At 42.4% G+C, this 19,045-nt stretch overlaps 2 protein-coding genes across 2 annotated transcripts in view; both read right to left on the reverse strand.

Moving 5' to 3' along the window:
• ttn.1 (titin, tandem duplicate 1) overlaps positions 1-7,771 on the reverse strand; it is a 394,831-nt gene extending 387,060 nt beyond the window's left edge. The window contains 3 exon segments of the mRNA XM_051930464.1: positions 583-786; positions 2,647-2,750; positions 7,559-7,771. Of these exon segments, the coding sequence (XP_051786424.1) occupies positions 583-786; positions 2,647-2,737 (295 nt within the window). The 5' untranslated portion in view covers positions 2,738-2,750; positions 7,559-7,771.
• A 5,331-nt stretch (positions 7,772-13,102) lies between these two features.
• ccdc141 (coiled-coil domain containing 141) overlaps positions 13,103-19,045 on the reverse strand; it is a 160,547-nt gene continuing 154,604 nt past the window's right edge. Inside the window, exons 30-31 of the mRNA XM_051930465.1 lie at positions 13,510-13,627; positions 13,103-13,133 (exon numbers count right to left, since the gene is read on the reverse strand). Of these exons, the coding sequence (XP_051786425.1) occupies positions 13,103-13,133; positions 13,510-13,627 (149 nt within the window). The remainder of the gene's footprint in view (positions 13,134-13,509; positions 13,628-19,045) is intronic.

Here is a 19,045-nt window from a genome sequence, read left to right on the forward strand (position 1 = left end):
TTTGATTTAACATGTACAATGCCAGTCACTACAAACAGACTTGTTCCTGACGTCTTTGTAAAATCAGGGTGTCATTTTCATCCATCCATCCATTATCCAACCCGCTATACCCTAACTACAGGGTCACGGGGGTCTGCTGGAGCCAATCACAGCCAACACAGGGTGCAAGGCAGGAAACAAACCCCGGGCAGGACGCCAGCCCACCGCAGGGCACACACACACACCAAGCATGCACTAGGGACAATGTAGAATTGCCAATGCACCTAAGCTGCATGTCTTTGGACCATGGGAGGAAACCGGAGCACCCGGAGGAAACCCACACAGACATGGGGAGAACATGCAAACTCGCTCTGGGAAGCGAACCCAGGTCTCCTTACTGCGAGGCAGCAGCGCTACCCACTGCACCACCGTGCCGCCTGGGTGTCATTTTAGGTGTAATTTTAATATATAAATTAAACACATTATTTATTTTCTCTAAAAAATATGTATTTGAGTCATACTTTGCGCATGGAACAGAAAATTGTCATGGTTGGCAGTCAACCTGTTAAAGAATTCACGTTTTGGATGAATTGGGAGGCTTACCAGTCACAAGCAGTTCAGCAGTGCTAGTGGCTTGTCCAGCTCCATTGGTGGCTCGTACGGAAAATCTTCCACTGTGCGCGGCTTTCACAGCAGGGATCGTCAATCGAGCGCGGCCTTCGCTGAATGAGATCTGTATGCCGGGAAGAACGGCAGTGGAAAGAACCTGGCCATCACGAAACCAGCTCACCTCAGGAACTGGGGAACCTGGAAAAGAAGGAGAGGATTGTCAGACAGATGCAAGTAAAAGCTGAAGCCACCTTCCATGGTTGATATCTGACCTTTTGTGAGACTCTGAAACATGAAGGTGTGAATGAACGTGTACAGTCACACCAGCTTAAGGCATTAGATGAATGTGGTGAAGTGCATGAGAGCTGAGCTGGAGACAAAGCTTTTGGTGAACTTTATTAAAAGCCAAGACTCCTAGAGAGTGGATATTTAACAGCCTGCTGAAATGGTAAAGCTGCAGCTAACGCAGCCCTTTCAACTGATCGTATTTCTTTTTCTGTAGTTCATTTTCTGAAGAACATTGTTTCAATTTAGCAGACTGTTCAATAAAGCTGAATGTGTGTCAGTCCTTTAGGCAGATACACACCGCTGAACGTGTCTCTGATACATTTTACACAGATTCACCATCTGTACGGCGGTGGACCACAGGCTGTGGCTCGTTCCAAACTTTCCCCTCTGGACAATCATAGTTAGTGGGCACACCTGTGCTTTATTAGGAGGGGACTTCACACAGTTATGCAAAGTTGCTCTCCACTGAGGGCTTTGTCAGTAAAATTTTGATTTGGGGGGGCCCACAATTTTCTCCTGGGGTATTAATTTGATGACCATATCTGCACTTTATTCCACCCCAGGCAGCTCTTTGCACCCCTGCTCTGTCTTTTATACATCTTTTGTGTGTCCTTTTGAGCTCAAAGCCTGAGGAGCAACGTTTAAGGATGGACCTCATCTCAACTACAATCAATCAAGTAAGCGCAGATCTTGTTAATATGACATTTAAGAGAAAATAAGATTCAAGAGTTATGTGCCATAATATCCATGTATGAAGCGCCATTCATCTCTTATCAGACTCTTGTAAGACAGTTTGAGGATTGGGGTGCCAGAGCTGTTCTTGGCAGGATGCCCATCCACTGAAGGGCACAGTCATGCACACATCCTACACAAGGCCAGTTTAGAGTCACCAGTGAACGTAACTGGCATGCCTGTGAGATGTGTCAGGAAAACCAATGTGAATATCAGAGAACATGCAAAGGCCTCTCAGACGGTGACCAGGCCATCATCGGTATCCACTGTCACAGTTTATATTTCTATAAAATGAAATAAGCTTTTGTACCAATTGTATTTTTATTATTACTGCCAGTGCCATCACTTCTGTATAAATGTTAAATTAGAATTCACTGAATACAGTGAGGGCGGCACGGTGGCACAGTGGTAGTGCTGCTCTTTCGCAGTGAGGAGACCTGGGTTCACTTCCCAGGTCCTCCCTGCGTGGAGTCTGCATGTTCTCCCCGTGTCTACGTGGGTTTCCTTCCGCAGTCCAAAGACATGCAGGTTAGGTGCATTGGTGATCCTAAAATTGTGCTGTTTGTGTGTGTGTGCCCTGCAGTGGGCTGGCACCCTGCCCGGGATTTGTTCCTGCCTTGTGCCCTGTGCTGGCTGGGATTGGCTCCAGCAGAACCCCCCGTGACCCTGTGTTAGGATATAGCAGGTTGGATAATGGATGGATGGATGGATGAATACAGTGATTTGTTTAGCAGTGATCACCCAAGAAGATTACCATGTTGTGTTCCTGACTGTGGCAATAAATTCCTCTTTTTGGCTTTGGTTAGTAAACATGAAACTGAATCACGGGTTCTTCGCTTTCCCCCTAATCCCCTGCCATCACTGGAGATGTTTACTTTAATGGCAATCCTAATGAAGCAAGACTCCGCTGGCCAAGTGTCCTTTATGGCTTCTGTGTGTGCCAGCTGTGTTTTCTTTTTGGGAAATTTGTGAACAGCTGACCTGGCACTACAGAAAGGTGCATGGGGGGCTGCAGGCGCTTTGAGAGTGCTGACTTACCACTAACTTGAGCCTCAAATGTTGCGGCACTACCCTCCAGTGCCACAACACTTTGCAGCGGCTGTATAAACGTGGGCGCTTGTGTTGACATGGCTGTAGGCACCCTAGAAAGAAGAAAGAGAAATTCAGTGAGTCTAATGTGAGGATACAAATCCATATGAAGAGATCTGATTCTCTAATGCAGTGATGGGGTATTCTAAAGAAGACACTGAGACATTTGTGATCTGGCAGACCTGCGCTTGACACGGACACGTCATCTGGGGCAGCTTCAATGTTCTTAACATCATTAATACACTTTATTGTTGGGTTGGAATCCATCAGGGGTTACCCATTAGCTTTAATTTGCCGCAATGAGCCTTATATTTGGAGGTCAGCAACCTGAGTAAGAAATACCATGGCTTCATTTGGGTGGAATGGTCCGTGCCATTAGGAGAGGTTTCTTGTTCACTAAGTAACATAAATTCAATATGTGCATGTGCAAACAGTTTTATAATTAACATAAAAGTTACTAAAATAAGCCAGATTGTGTATATGTTAGAATCACCCAAAATGAGAAATAGAATGATTGGAAATCTGATGTAAAACCAGTGGAAATTTCCATCAATTCATCGTGGAATCTGCTTGAAGCTCTTTAGTTTCACAGAGCAATAAGAACACACAAGACAGAAATTGAGCAGCTGGAGTGGACCTCTCCATATATAGAAGGGCAGGACATTCCTGAAAATGTGTCACCTCACACAGTCGTCAGGATTTACAGCACATAAATGTCACCTCATCAGCAGAACAGGAACAGACGGTAATTGGGGGTGAAAGAAGGGCAGGACACTCAGTGGGTCACAGGAAGGCATGTAACACGCTTCGAGTCGGGACGGAGGGAGGGAGGAATTGTTTGGGGCAACTGAGACCCTGACAGGACACAGGGAGTTGGAATAGTCCTCTGGACTCACATGTTAAACATTAACAGTGCCTGAAATACAATCAACACATTTTTGTTGGTGTCTTGTTGTAACAAAATAAATTTGAACTGTATATGTATGTAGTTTGTATTTATTTCAGAATATTTTATCTATCTATCTATCTATCTATCTATCTATCTATCTATCTATCTATCTATCTATCTATCTATCTATCTATCATATAGTGTTTTTCATGTCTATCTCTCTGTTTTATGTAGTACCTATCCTATCTACTGTATATATATATATATATATATATATATATATATATATATATATATATATATATAAATATATATATATATATATATTGCTTGTTAGACTCTCATACAGACATTCTACTGATTTATTTCTCTACCTAGTTTTCATAACTTAACAAAACTTTGCAGAGGCTTCTACCAAAGTTCCTATTTATCTCATTTTTATTTTGCATTCTGCCTTTAGCTGTATAGCATTTTTTATATTCATATTATAATTTATTGTATAATTATATTTAGTGATCTCAATTAAGTTCCATTGCACTTATCACTTTTCACATCTGTTTATCAGTCTATAATGTGCCTGTTGAATCTCAGTCTTACAAAAGATTGCTACCAAAATACTGGTTTGATTTATCTATTTACCTGTTATTTAAAAATAATTCCTCTCATATTTTCTCTAACTGAAGCCCTAACCCTCTTATCTCTATCTATCTGTCTGTCTAACTAGAATATAGTGCCTTTCCATTCTATCTATCTATATACTGTATAGTGCCTTTCTATCTATCTATCTATCTATCTATCTATCTATCTATCTATCTATCTATCTATCTATCTATCTATCTATCTATCTATCTATCTATCTATCTATCTATCTATCTATCTATCTATCTATCATGTAATGTCTTTCATATCTAGTTCTCTGCCCTATGTAGTGTATTTTCTCTCATCCTATCATATAGAGTGCCTTTGGTGTCTGTCTGTATACCTAATGCTTGTTAGAATCTCATACAGACATTCTGCCTATTTCTGTCTCTGCCCAGTTTTAATAATGTTAGTAATAAAATTTTTGAGAGGCTAGTAGCAAAATCATCTTGATTTCTGCTTTTTACATTTGCCTAGTACTGTATAGTGTTTTTTTAATATTCAATGGTTTTATTTTATATTACAATTGTATTATAATTTATTGTATAAATAATATGACCAAAACTTGACCCCCTGTGACCAAACTTCATACAATGGGTGACCGAGCCTTTACAGTCGCTGCTCCACGGCTCTGGAATGCCCTACCAGAGAGCCTGAGAACACAGCAGATTGTGGGCTGTTTTAAAAAACAGTTAAAAGACTTTTATTTAGGAAAACATATTAACAAAATTGCTTCTAATTATTGTTTTATCTTGTTTTGTCTTTGTTTAAATTTTTTTATGTAGCACTTTGAGGTTAACTACAAATGTAAACTGCCTTACAAATAAAATAAATTTATTATTATTATTATTATTATTTGGTGATCTTTCCTCTGGAGTCTGAAAATGTACCATGCATCTATTGTATTGCACCAAGCACTTTTCACATCTAATGAATATCAGTCTTCTAAAAGATTGCTACCAAAGTACAAGCCCATTTACCTATCTACTCATGTTTATTGAGTAATTCCTCTCATATTTATGTGAAATACACTTAAGTTGCTGTGGATGTATTTTACTAAAAAAAATAGAAATGTGTATGTTTGTTGTTTGTATTTGATTTACTGTATTTCATGTACTGCCCTATCTATCTATCTATCTATCTATCTATCTATCTATCTATCTATCTATCTATCTATCTATATAGAGCCTTTCACATCTATCTATCTATCTATCTATCTATCTATCTATCTATCTATCTATCTATCTATCTATCTATCTATCTATCTATCTATCTGTCTATCTATCTATCTATTATATAGATAGATAGATACTTTATTAATCCCAATGAGCCTTTCACATCTATCTATCTATCTATCTATCTATCTATCTATCTATCTATCTATCTATCTATCTATCTATCTATCTATCTATCTATCTATCTATCTATCTATATAGAGCCTTTCACATCTATCTATCTATCTATCTATCTATCTATCTATCTATCTATCTATCTATCTATCTATCTATCTATCTATCTATATAGAGCCTTTCACATCTATCTATCTATCTATCTATTATATAGATAGATAGATACTTTATTAATCCCAATGAGCCTTTCACATCTATCTATCTATCTATCTATCTATCTATCTATCTATCTATCTATCTATCTATCTATCTATATAGAGCCTTTCACATCTATCTATCTATCTATCTATCTATCTATCTATCTATCTATCTATCTATCTATCTATCTATCTATCTATCTATCTATCTATATAGAGCCTTTCACATCTATCTATCTATCTATCTATTATATAGATAGATAGATACTTTATTAATCCCAATGAGCCTTTCACATCTATCTATCTATCTATCTATCTATCTATCTATCTATCTATCTATCTATCTATCTATCTATCTATCTATCTATCTATCTATCTATCTATCTATCTATCTATCATATAGTGCCTTTCATTATCTATCTATCTATCTATCTATCTATCTATCTATCTATCTATCTATCTATCTATCTATCTATCTATCTATCTATCTATCTATCTATCATATGGTGCCTTTCATACTTATCTGTTTAACATGACTGGCCTGTTGGAGACATGTCTAATAATTGCTGTATCTTTATAACTGTTCCATGTTCTCTCTGTCTATGGTATCAAACTGGACAGCTCTAAATATAGAAAGGCTGAAGCCTTTGTGAAAGTGTCCGTACATAGACCAGCTGCGTCCATTCATCTTGCATGGTGGTCAGAATGTGCCGTATATGATGATTACAGTACGGCGAGCTCCGTGAAGTGAGCTCTCTTTCTTTTTGTATTGCTCCTTTCACATTTCTTCCTTTCATGAAAACTCATTAATTTTACACTAGTAGTGCTTATTCTTCAGCTCTTATTATAGCAGTCAAACTCCAAGGATGTAGAGTTATAATTAATGTCACTTGTATTAAACATATCTCTGGTCTAAGGTATCATTGTTAAATATTGCAGTAATGGCTGTCATTCACACTCATTAATATTACAGTAGTAGTTCTTTATCCTTCAGAGTAATGGCAGGAGTTTTGACTTATCAGTAAAGTCACTTGTATTAAAAATATCTCACCCTTGAGTCATTATTAAATATTACAGTAATGGCCATCATTGGTGTTTATTTTTATTGACTTTAAGTGTGGCTGGGTGACACATGCACCCAAGTGTCCTCATATGATTTGTCAATGACTGATTATAACTCAAGTAAAGGTGACTTTCTTGTTTCCTTTCATGAACGTCTTTGCAGTTTATCACAGTTTATAAATCAAATGAAGGTGTAGCTGCATTGAGCTTTTCTTATTTTTTATTTCTCATCGTTTATGGCAGTGCAGCTCCCCTGACATAGAAGAAGGGGGTCCTGTTCTGTGACAGAAATGGAAGTGTCCCAAAATAGCCTGCAAAGCCATCCACCATCACCCCCCCCCCCCCCCCCCAGTTTGATTGACAGGTGGCATATGTTTCAAGCCGAGGTTGCAACTGATAGCCCAACTACTGATTCCCTTAAAAAGACATCAGTGCCTCCCTGATATACCAGACGCATTCTATCACAGTTATTCTTAGCATTTCTTAATTTGCCAGACAATAAAGTAACCTTGGAGAGAAAAGCAAACAAGTATCAAGCAAAGGCAAAAATAAATAAATAGTTAAAGTCTTCCTACAAACGGCGCGCTGTGAAAGTGTGTGCCCTGCTACTTGAGAATCCCATTCAAAGCAGCATCTCCCCGATTTCTACGCTGAAACTCACCGGCATGTCAAAGAGGCACCCATCCCGTAGACAGAGAGAGAGAGACCGAGAACCGCATGCTTACCTGTTTTCACAAGAGTGCCTAAAAGTAGTGGGACTACGCCCAAGAGTTGGAAAGTTTTCTTCGTGCGCAGAAAGAATTTATGATTATCCAATGTGAGAAAAGTTGAGCCTCTGAAGATAAAAACAAAACTACACACGGCATGGGAGTGTAGTTTTGCTTTTCCCCTTGCAATCCCTACACCCGAGGCAAGGCTTGGGAATGCACGAACTGCTCAGAAGTGCTAACATAGTTGTTTCGCTTTATATACCCCAGGCCTGCTGACAAGCAGGCAGCATCACCGTGTCGGCTCTTGCCATTGGTCCACAGCCCAGGCCTGGTGGGCTTAGAGGGCCACTTTATGCAACATCACACCTGTCACTTTGACTTAAGGCAGGCTGTGCTAAATCTGGCAGGACAGCCCCCCCCACCCCTGCCACTGGCACTGATGACACATCTTGCAGTAAAAGTTAAGAGTACCTATAAAAAGAACAACATGGCCCTCTTAGGCCTTGGGTGAAAATGTTGCTCTTGGGTTTAAGCCCACTAAACCATTAAGGTCCTGTAAACAGCAAGAAAACCAGGAGAATCAAATCCATTGACAGCAATCAGGTCCCTGTCCCCATCCCCCATCCCCCCCCCAAACGGTGACAAACCAACCGAACAACTGGACCTGCCAATCACTCTCCGTCGGGGGATTTTTAGGCTGCCATCTTTCAACAAACCAAAAAGCGGAGTGCGCCCATCAGCCCAGCAGACATCTCTTATCTTCTGATGTGCAACTCATCCCAAGTGAAAGCTGAAACATCCATCCAGCCCACTTTGTGCACTTTTGTGATCCTAAACTCATCATAGGGTAGATTTCAAAATCCTCCTTTTAACATATAAAGCATTAAATGGTCGAGGTCCGGCTTACTTATCTGAACTTATCATGACTTACAAACCTGAGCGCACATTAAGATCTCAAGATGCCGGTCTGCTTATGATTCCAAGGATTAATAAAATAACAGTGGGAGGTTGAGCTTTTAGTTACAGGGCCCCTAAACTGTGGAGAGGTCTGCCTGCTACTATAAGAGATGCCCCTTCAGTCTCAGCTTTCAAATCTCACAACTTCAGTTTAGCACACCCTGACTAGAGCTGCTGATTAACTGTGCAGACTGCATCTCTGTTGTTAGTCATTAGCACTAAAACATCAGTAACATGATAGTTAGAATTTGTTACTAACCCTCTGTTTCTGTTCTTGGTACTCAAATGTGCCACTTGGTGCCACGGCCCACCTGCCAAGTTGTTTTGCCTGCCTAAGGTAAAGTCATCCCTGATGGAGGATCGCAGGATTCATGGGAAAGAGGGGTCCTGTCATCGGATTAGCTGGCCCAGCACTGTTTCAGCCATGGAATGGCCAATTGGGGGGGGGGGGGGGGGCAGCTTGATGGATGAGGTCTCCAGGAGTCTAAACAAATCAAAATCTTATGATATGATATCATCTACTGTTAAATTCTGCTCCGTACTTCTAAAATTTTTTATTTTTATACTGTATTGAGGATTTGTTCTGTTCTGTGTATTGTATTGTATTGTATTGTTTTTGTCACTTATTATTATAAACGATGGGCCATCAAAAGAAAAAAAATAAAAATACTAATAAAAACACAATTTATTTATATAGCACCCTTCCTATGCCCAAAATTCAGAAAGAACAGGGCCGATATAGCATAATATCTTCATTAAATAGAGATAAATACAGGATGTACAAAACATTTAAATAGAATAAAAGACAATAATCCAGACTAAAATACAACATATAATACTACAAACAAATCTTGAACAAATGACATAAATTGTGATAAAAACACAAACTCCGAGTACCTCCACAGATAAATGACTATTACAAGAACAAGAAAATACAAACACAAAACCCCAGTCCTCAAGTCCTTACACTGGCTCCCGGTTAAGTTTAGGGCATATTTCAAAATCCTTCTTTTAACATATAAAGCCTTAAATGGCCGAGGTCCAACTTACTTGTCTGAATTTATTATAACTTACAAACCTGAGCGCACATTAAGATCTCAAGATGCCGGTCTGTTTATGATTCCAAGGGTTAATAAAATAACAGTGGGAGGTCGAGCTTTTAGTTACAGGACCCCTAAACTGTGGAGTGGTCTGCCTGCTACTATAAGAGATGCCCCTTCGGTCTCAGCTTTCAAAGACTCACGACTTCAGTTTAGCACACCCTGACTAGAGCTGCTGATTAACTGTACAGACTGCATCTCTGTTGTTAGTCATTAGCACTAAAACATCAGTAACATGATAGTTAGAATTTGTTACTAACCCTCACCTCTTCTGTTTCTGTTCTCGGTACTCAAATGTGCCACTTGGTGCCACGGCCCACCTGCCAAGTTGTTTTGCCTGCCTAAGGTAAAGTCATCCCTGATGGAGGATAGCAGGATTCGTGGGAAAGAGGGGTCCTTTCATCGGATTGGCTGGCCCAGCACTGTTTCAGCCATGGAATGGCCAATGGGGGAGGCAGCTTGATGGATGAGGTCTCCAGGAGTCTAAACAAATCCAAATCTTATTATGTGATATCATCTACTGTTAGATTTTGCTCGGTACTTCTAAAATTTTTTATTTTTATACTGTATTGAGGATTTGTTCTGTTCTGTGTATTGTATTGTATTGTATTGACCCCCATCCTACCTGGAATGGGGTCTCACTTTGAACTGCCTTTCCCGAGGTTTCTTCCATATTTTTTTTCCCACAAGCGATTTTTTTGGGAGTTTTTCCTTGTCTTCTTAAGAGTCGAGGCTGAGGGGGGGCTGTCAAGAGGCAGGGCCTGTTAAAGTCCATTTCAGCCCCCCTTGTGTGATTTTGGGCTGTACAAGAATAAATTGTATTGTATAAAGGGAGTAAACTGAAAGAAGGGGCAGAATGTCAGATCTGTTTAATGTCTTCCTAAACAAATGAGGATAGAATTACATGTTTAAAAATAGTAGATTGGCTTAAATGTTTATTCTAAGTTGGTTTAGAACAATATTGCACACATGCATAGTACATTTTTAAAAAAATGAACCACTTTTATTATTAATTATTTTACTAAACTCTAACGTGGTGTAAACATTGTAATAATTTTGTATATTTCATTTCATGAATGTATGAGGATTTGTTCTGTTCTGTGTATTGTATTGTATTGACCCCTTTCTTTTTGACACCCACTGCATGCCCAGCCTACCTGGAAAGGGGTCTCTCTTTGAACTGCCTTTCCCGAGGTTTCTTCCATTTTTTTCCCCTACAAGGGTCTTTCCTTGTCTTCTTAGAGAGTCAAGGCTGGGGGGCTGTCAAGAGGCAGGGACTGTTAAAGCCCATTGCGGCACTTCTTGTGTGATTTTGGGCTCTACAAAAAATAAATTGTATTGTATCCTGGCAGCAAAGGGAACAAGGCAGGAGCCCAGCCTGACTGGAGAGGAGAGACCAGGAACTGTCACCACCACCACCATTCCAGCTCCAGGTACCAACTGCCAGGGACTCACCATACACTCACTATACGGTCTGCTGATGTTATACACACATTCTGTAATATCAATGAACGGAAAGCAGCTGGCCCAGGAGGTGTCCCAGGACGGGTTCTCCGAGACTGTACTGCGGAGTTAGCAGAGCTGTTTACAAATGTCGTCGACTGATCTCTATCACAGTGCACTGTCCCTACCTGCCAGAAGACATCCACCATAGTGCCAGTTCCAAAGCAGACTGCAGTAGGCTGCCGCAATGATTCCAGACTAGAAGCATTAACATCAGTAATCATGAAGTGTGTGGAAAGACTGGTCCTCGGGTACATCAAGGCTGCTCTCCCACCCACTCTAGACTCTTACCAATACACATATAGATCCAACAGGTCAATAAATGATGACATCTCCGCAGCCTTCCACCTGGAACATCGAGGAATGTATGTATGGCTGTTGTTTGTGGATTGCAGTTCTGGTTTTAATACCATCATACCCAGCAGACTTTAATTTTCCAAAATGTCTGACCTAGGCATCCAGCATAAAACCTGCCTTTGGATACAGAACTTTTTAATAAGGTTTTACAATGGCGCAGTGGTAGCGCTGCAGTAAGGAGACCCGTCTGGGTTCGTGGAGTTTGCATGTTCTTCCCGTGTCTGTGTGGGTTTCCTCCCACACTCCAAAGATATGCAGGTTAGGTGCATTGGCGATCTTAAATTGTCCCTAGTGTGTGCCCTGCGGTGGGCTGGCACCCTGCCCGGGGTTTGTTCCTACCTTGTGCCCTGCGTTGGCTGGGATTGGCTCCAGCAGACTCCTGTGACCCTGTGTTAGGATATAGCGGGTTGGATAATGACTGACTGACTGACTTTTTAATAAAGCGTCCACAGTCAGTCAGGATGTGCCGCCACTGCTCCCCGACTCTGTCACTCAGCACAGGTAGCACCAGAAGGCGTTGTGTTTGTTGGACCCTTTCCTTTACTCTCTGTATTCATATGACTGCATGCCAGCCGACAACACAAATGCCATTATTAAATTTGCAGACGATATAACAATATTGGGTTGATCACTAATGGAGAGAAGGGAGAAAGCATGTAGACTGACGGATTGGTGCATAGAGAATCACTTGATACTTAACACCAAAAACACACAAGAACTGATCTTTGATTTCAGGAAGAAGCAGGATGGCCACCAGCCTCTGTATATGAACAGTGACCGAGTGGAGGGAGACTCTAGTTTTAGCTTCTTGGGTACCTACTGTACATCTCAGAGGATCTCACAGGGTCAGTAAACATAAGGTCACTGGTTAAAAAGCACAACATCACCTTTACTTCATGAGAAACCTGAAAAAGTGCTGATCAGTCAGAAAAGCTTCTTGTGTCTTTCTATCTCAGTTCCATTGAGAGGGTCCTAACAGACAGCAACAACTCAGGAGCTGACAGAAAGGATCTGCAGAGAATCGTAAAAACAGCAGAGAAAATTACCCACACACCTTTGTCTACCTTGGAAGACATCTATACCTCTCAATGTCTATGGAAGACATCCAGCTTCATGAAGGACTTGTGTCACCCGACACACAAACTGTTTGAACAGAGATACGGGTCCATTAGAACACGGGACACAAGACTGATGCATAGTTTCTACTCCGAAGCGATAACTAAATTCTGTAATGAAATCACTTACCTCATAGCAAGAATTGTGAACTATCAAATTTATCATTTTATTAATTTATCAATTAATTTATTTGTTAAATAAATCAATTTATTTGTCACAAATGTTTTGTGGACCTGAGCATACCAACATTCCTGAGACCTTCATCTTTCTTTATTTTCCGATATTGTATGATGGACACCAGTTGTTGTGGCTCATTTCATATCTCATTATTGTTTGGCTGCTAATTAAGTAAAAATAAACAATTGAGCGGTCTGAGTCTTCAAGAACAAGTCAATTAAAATTAGTTCAAAAGAAGTTAATTAGTAGCAAAAACAGGTCACTAATTAAGAAAAGGGTTAGAATGAAAACCTGCAGCCACTGCGGCCCTCCAGGACCAGAGTTTGAGAGCACTGCTCGACAGTACAATTCAAATTTGGCTCTTGGATGAGTGAAAGCACCTGACAAGACAAATATCAAGTTTCATTATCAGCACGGACTGAGTTCTAATCAGGAAACTAGATGGAAGGAAAACCTGCAGCCACCGCAGCCCCCCAGGACCGTGACTGAGGACCCCTACCTAAACACATCCATCCTGATCACCATCGCTGAGCCTAACCAGCAAACATGCCAGCTCTCAAGGGTCCTGACTCTACGCAGGGACTCCCAGTTCCATGGAGGACTGAAATTTGGAACGACAACAGTCTTGGGGAAAGGAGCCTAAGATGTTGAAGGTGCTCACAATCCAGAGCTGACCCTAAGGACAGATAGGTCCCTTGACGTCTTTATGCCACTTTGAGGTTCAAATGTAAAGGCACACTTGTTCATTTCACTTACCATCTCAGTGTGTTGCACACTTGACCTTTTTCTGGACTTGATGCCTTGGCTGTCACTCGTTTGGGATCTTCAGACTGTGACCCATAAGTGGTGGCCACACTGGTCTCCCGGATGCCCTCTGTAATATTAGTAAAAAAGTAATTGTTTAGCACATACCAAAGTAAAGGGCAGTCCTGGAGAGCTCAGAGTAAAACCCATGAGATTCTTAACGTGAACAATAACAGTGAAATGTGAATGAAAGGAATTCCAGAAACACTTGGACTCTCAGGAGACACCCAAAGTGAGTAAGACTCATAAGTAAGTTCATATGGCAGGACTAAAAATATACAGTAGCTCTGATTTCCTTTGTTAGATCTAAACTTTAGATTCCAATGAGTGCATAGGTGACACGCCATGGCCTGATATGAAAAGAGATGACAACTGGCAGGCAAGAGGGGGATGAGATTGGATGTTGAGGGAAGGAGAAGAAGGGGGCGACCAAAGCAGAAGTGGAAGAATTGCATAAGATCTGAGGAAGAAAGAATTAAATGGGAACGAATGTGACGATCGCAGAGTGTGCAGAAGTCTAGTCAAAAATAACCATCCCATATTAAAATGAGAAAAGCTGACAAAGAAGTTTACAATGAAATGACAGATGGGGACACACAAGTCAAAACTGAGACGTGTGGCATCAGCCATCCATTTTCTAAACCCACTTATCTAGAGCAGGGCAGCAGAGAAGCTGGAGAGTATCCCACCAATAATAGGGTTCAATGTAGGAACAACACTGGGATAGGGTACCAGCCCATCACAGGGTGAACACACACACACACACACACACGCACGCACACACACACCAAGTCAAGTCAAGAGTATTTATTGTAATTTCTTCCATATACAATAGTACAGCATACAGTGAAATGAAACAATGTTCCTCCAGGACCATGGTGCTCCATAAAACACAGGACAACAAAGAATCCACGACACGTGCAAAAATTTGCTGACAACACTGCTATTGTGGGCTGCATCAGGAGTGGGCAGGAGGAGGAGTATAGGAACCTCATCAAGGACTTTGTTAAATGGTGTGACTCAAACCACCTACACCTGAACACCAGCAAAACCAAAGAGCTGGTGGTGGATTTTAGGAGGCCCAGGCCCCTCATGGACCCCATGATCATCAGAGGTGACTGTGTGCAGAGGGTGCAGACCTATAAATACCTGGGAGTGCAGCTGCATGATAAACTGGACTGGACTGCCAATACTGATGCTCTGTGTAAGAGAGGACAGAGCCGACTATACTTCCTTAGAAGGCTGGTGTCCTTCAACATCTGCAATAAGATGCTGCAGATGTTCTATCAGATGGTTGTGGCAAGCGCCCTCTTCTACACAGTGGTGTGCTGGGGAGGCAGCATAAAGAAGAGGGACGCCTCACGCCTGGACAAACTGGTGAGGAAGGCAGGCTCTATTGTAGGCACAGAGCTGGACAGTTTGACATCTGTGGTGGAGCGACGGGCGCTGAGCAGACTCCTGTCAATCATGGAGAATCCACTGCATCCACTGAACAGGATCATCTCCAGACAGAGGAGCAGCTTCAGCGACAGACTGCTGTCACCGTCCTGCTCCACTGACACACTGAGGAGATCGTTCCTCCATCACACTATACGACACTTCAATTCCACCCTGGGGGGTAAACATTAACATTATACAAAGTTATTGTCTGTTATACCTGCATTGTTATCACTCTTTAATTTAATATTGTTCTTTATCAGTATGCTGCTGCTGGAGTGTGTGAGTTTCCCCTTGGGATTAATAAAGTATCTATCTATCTATCTATCTATCTATCTATCTATCTATCTATCTATCTATCTATCTATCTATCTATCTATCTATCTATCTATTATATGGTGCCTTTCATATCTATCTATCTATCATAAAGACACATAATATATAACAAGTTGCATGTGAGTCAAATGTGCAGACATGTGCAACACTGCAGAACAGAACACAGATATCAGATATCAGTCCGGTCTATGAGTGTTCAGGAGTCTGACTACTTGGGGGAAGAAACTGTTCCACATTCTGGAGGTGAGGGCCCGAATGCTTCGGTACCTTTTTCCCAATGGCAGGAGTGTAAAGAGTGAATGTGAAAGGTGTGTTGGGTCATTCACAATGCTGTTGGTGTAAATGTCCATGATGGAGGGAAGAGAGACACCGTTGATCTTCTCAGCTGTCTTCACTATCTGTTGCAGGGCTTTGTGATCCCTGACGGTGCAATTTCCAAACCAGACAGTGATGCAGTTGCTCAGGATGCTCTCTATGGTTCCTCTGTAGAATGTTGTTAGAGTAGCTGGTGGAAGATGGGCTCTCCTCAGCCTACGCAGGAAGTAGAGCTGCTGCTGGGCTCTCTTGGCTAAAGAGCTGGTGTTGTGGGACCAGGTGAGGTTCTCTGCCAGGTGGACACCCAGGAATTTGGTGCTATTGACGACCTCCACAGTTGAGCCGTCAATGTCCAGTGGCAGATGGTCACTCTTAGTCTTCCTAAAATCAACTTTGTTCTTGTCTACATTCAGAGACAGGTTACTGGCTTTTTACACCAGTCCGTTAACCGCTGCACCTCCTCTCTGTATGCTGACTCATTGTTGTTGCTGATGAGACCCACCACAGTCGTGTCATTGGCAAATTTTGTGATGTGATTAGAGCTGTGCTTGCTGCACAGTCAGGAGTCAGTAGTGTGAACAGTAATAGACTGAGCACACAGCCTTAAGGGACTCCAGTGCTCAGTGTGGTGCTTCTGGAGATGTTGTTTCTAATTCTGACTGACTGAGGTCTCTCAGTCAGGAAGTCCAGAATCCAGTTACAGAGGTAGGTGTTCAGTCCCAGCAGACTCAGCTTTTCCGTCGGCTGCTGAGGAATTATCGTGTTGAATGCTGAGCTGAAGTCAATAAACAGCATTCGAACGTATGTGTCCTTATTGTCCAGATGAGCGAGAGCCAGATGGAGAGTGGTGGCTATTGCATCATCTGTTGAACGGTTCCGGCTGTAAGCAAACTGCAGGGGATCCAGTGAGGGAGGCAACTGGGTTTTGATGTGTCTCAGGACAAGCTTCTCGAAGCACTTCATAATGATGGATGTGAGTGCAACGGGACGGTAGTCATTGAGGTTGGACACTTGCTACTTTTTTGGCACGGGAACTATGGTGGTGGTTTTGAAGCAGGTTGGGACGATGGCGGTGCTCAGGGAGATGTTGAAGATGTCCATAAAAACATCTGCCTGCTGGTATGCATATTCCCTTAGTACTCTGCCAGGAATATTGTCTGGTCCTGCAGCCATCCGTGGGTTGACTCAGAGACCAACTTAGCATCACCAGTCCACCTAACCTGCATGTCTCTGGACTGTGGGAGGAAACCCCCATAGACACAACCAAAGCATGCAAACTGCAGCAGGAAACCTTTTATCTCCTTGCTGCAAGGTATCATTGCTACCACTGCCATTGTGCCCCCCCGGTGTGATATTAAGTTAATTCCAATATCGCCAAAGCTTTCAATGTTAACTGTGCAGTAATAGGCAAGTGGGAGAGAATCGTCTTTTTGCCCTTGAAACGTTTCATTGGCCCAATACAGTCATGGCAAAAAGTTTTGAGAATGACCGAAGTGTTGGTTTGCTGCTTCTGTGTTTTTAGATCTTTGTGTCAGATGTTTCTCTGGTAGACTGAAGTAGAATTACAAGCCGTTCAGAAGTTTCAAAGGCTTTTATTGACAATGACATGAAGTTTATGTGGCGCAGAGTCCATGTTGGCAGTGTTGGCCCTTCTTTCTTTTTCAAGACCTCTGCAATTCGACCTGGCATGCTGTCTGTCAATCAACTTCTGGGCCCAATCCTGACTGATGGCAGCCCCCCATTCTTGCAGAATCAATGCTTGGAGTTTGTCAGAATTGGTGGGTGTTTGCCTTTGGAGGATTGACCACAAGTTCTTAATGGGATTAAAGGTCTGGGGAGTCTCCTGGCGGGCGGCACGGTGGCGCAGTGGGTAGCGCTGCTGCCTCGCAGTTGGGAGAGCTGGGGACCCGGGTTCACTTCCCGAGTACTCCCTGCGTGGAGTTTGCATGTTCTCCCCGTGTCTGCGTGGGTTTCCTCCGGGCGCTCCGGTTTCCTCCCACAGTCCAAAGACATGCAGGTTAGGTGGATTGGCGATTCTCAATTGGCCCTAGTGTGTGCTTGGTGTGTGGGTGTGTTTGTGTGTGTCCTGCGGTGGGTTGGCACCCTGCCCGGGATTGGTTCCTGCCTTGTGCCCTGTGTTGGCTGGGCTTGGCTCCAGCAGACCCCCGTGACCCTGTGTTCGGATTCAGCGGGTTGGAAAATGGATGGCTGGATGGATGGAGTCTCCTGGCCATGTACTCCAAATTTTGATGTTTTGTTCCCCAAGCCACTTAGTTCTCACTTTGCCTTATGGCCCTGTGCTCCATCATGTTGATCACCAAACTGTTCTGCCAACAGTAAAGCATCCTGAGACCATTCATGTCAGCCGAGGCAGTGGGCTCACTCCCAATTTGGCCTAAGAACACGGCCACGAATAAAGAATGGGACCAAAACCTCCTCCAAGAGCAACTTCTGCCAACCATCCAAGAACGGTTTGGTGAACAACAATGCCTTCTCCAGCATGATGGAGCACTAGGGCCATAAAGCAAAAGTGATAACTAAGTAGCTCAGGGAACAAAACATCGAAATTTGGGTTCCATGGCCAGGAGACTTCCCAGACCTTTAATCCCATTGAGAACTTGTGGTCAAGAGGCAGGTGGACAGACAAAATCCCTCCAATTCTGACAAATTCCAAGTATTGCTTATGCAAGAATAGGCCGCCATCAGTCAGGATTTGGCCCAGAAGTTGATTGCCAGACAGCCTGCCAGGGTTAATTGCAGGGGTCTTGAAAAAGAAAGAAGGGCCAACACTAGAAAATATCGACTCTCTGCATAAACATCATGTCATTGTCAATAAAAACCTTTGAAACTTCTGCACTGCTTGTAATTCTACTTCAGTTTACCAGCGAAACATCTGACCAAAAGATCAAAAAACACTGAAGCAGCAAACGCAATACTTGTGTCGTTCTCAAAACCTTTGGCCACCACTGTAGGTAGGATCATTGGTGGCACATCTTGGTCGTAACAGCAGGTACTTCCTCAAGTCCTGTTTTGCCCTCTGCTTTCCTGACTGATAACCCTAACCCTAATCCTGACCCCCATCACTGTTTATGTGTTAATGTCACTTACACCGCACAGAGAATGACGAAATCAAAACTGAATTTGGAGTCAGAAACTCAGTCTGAGTGTCCAGGCACAGTTGGCTTCATCAAAACTGGAGTGAAATCAAAGTTGTGATGCACACCCAAATAAAGATCTCAGTTCGGATTTCGGGATTGTAGTCGGTGTGTCTGTTTTAAGGGACAGAAGCCAGGCTGGATATGTCAGCACAGATGTGCTAAAAAGTGAACGGAGGTCAAGTGAACTTCACAGTGTAAATGTGGCCCAGCAGGTGACAACAGGACTAGAATGGAGGCTTCGG

Source organism: Erpetoichthys calabaricus, chromosome 8, assembly GCF_900747795.2.
Source record: "Erpetoichthys calabaricus chromosome 8, fErpCal1.3, whole genome shotgun sequence".
NCBI lineage: Eukaryota > Metazoa > Chordata > Cladistia > Polypteriformes > Polypteridae > Erpetoichthys > Erpetoichthys calabaricus.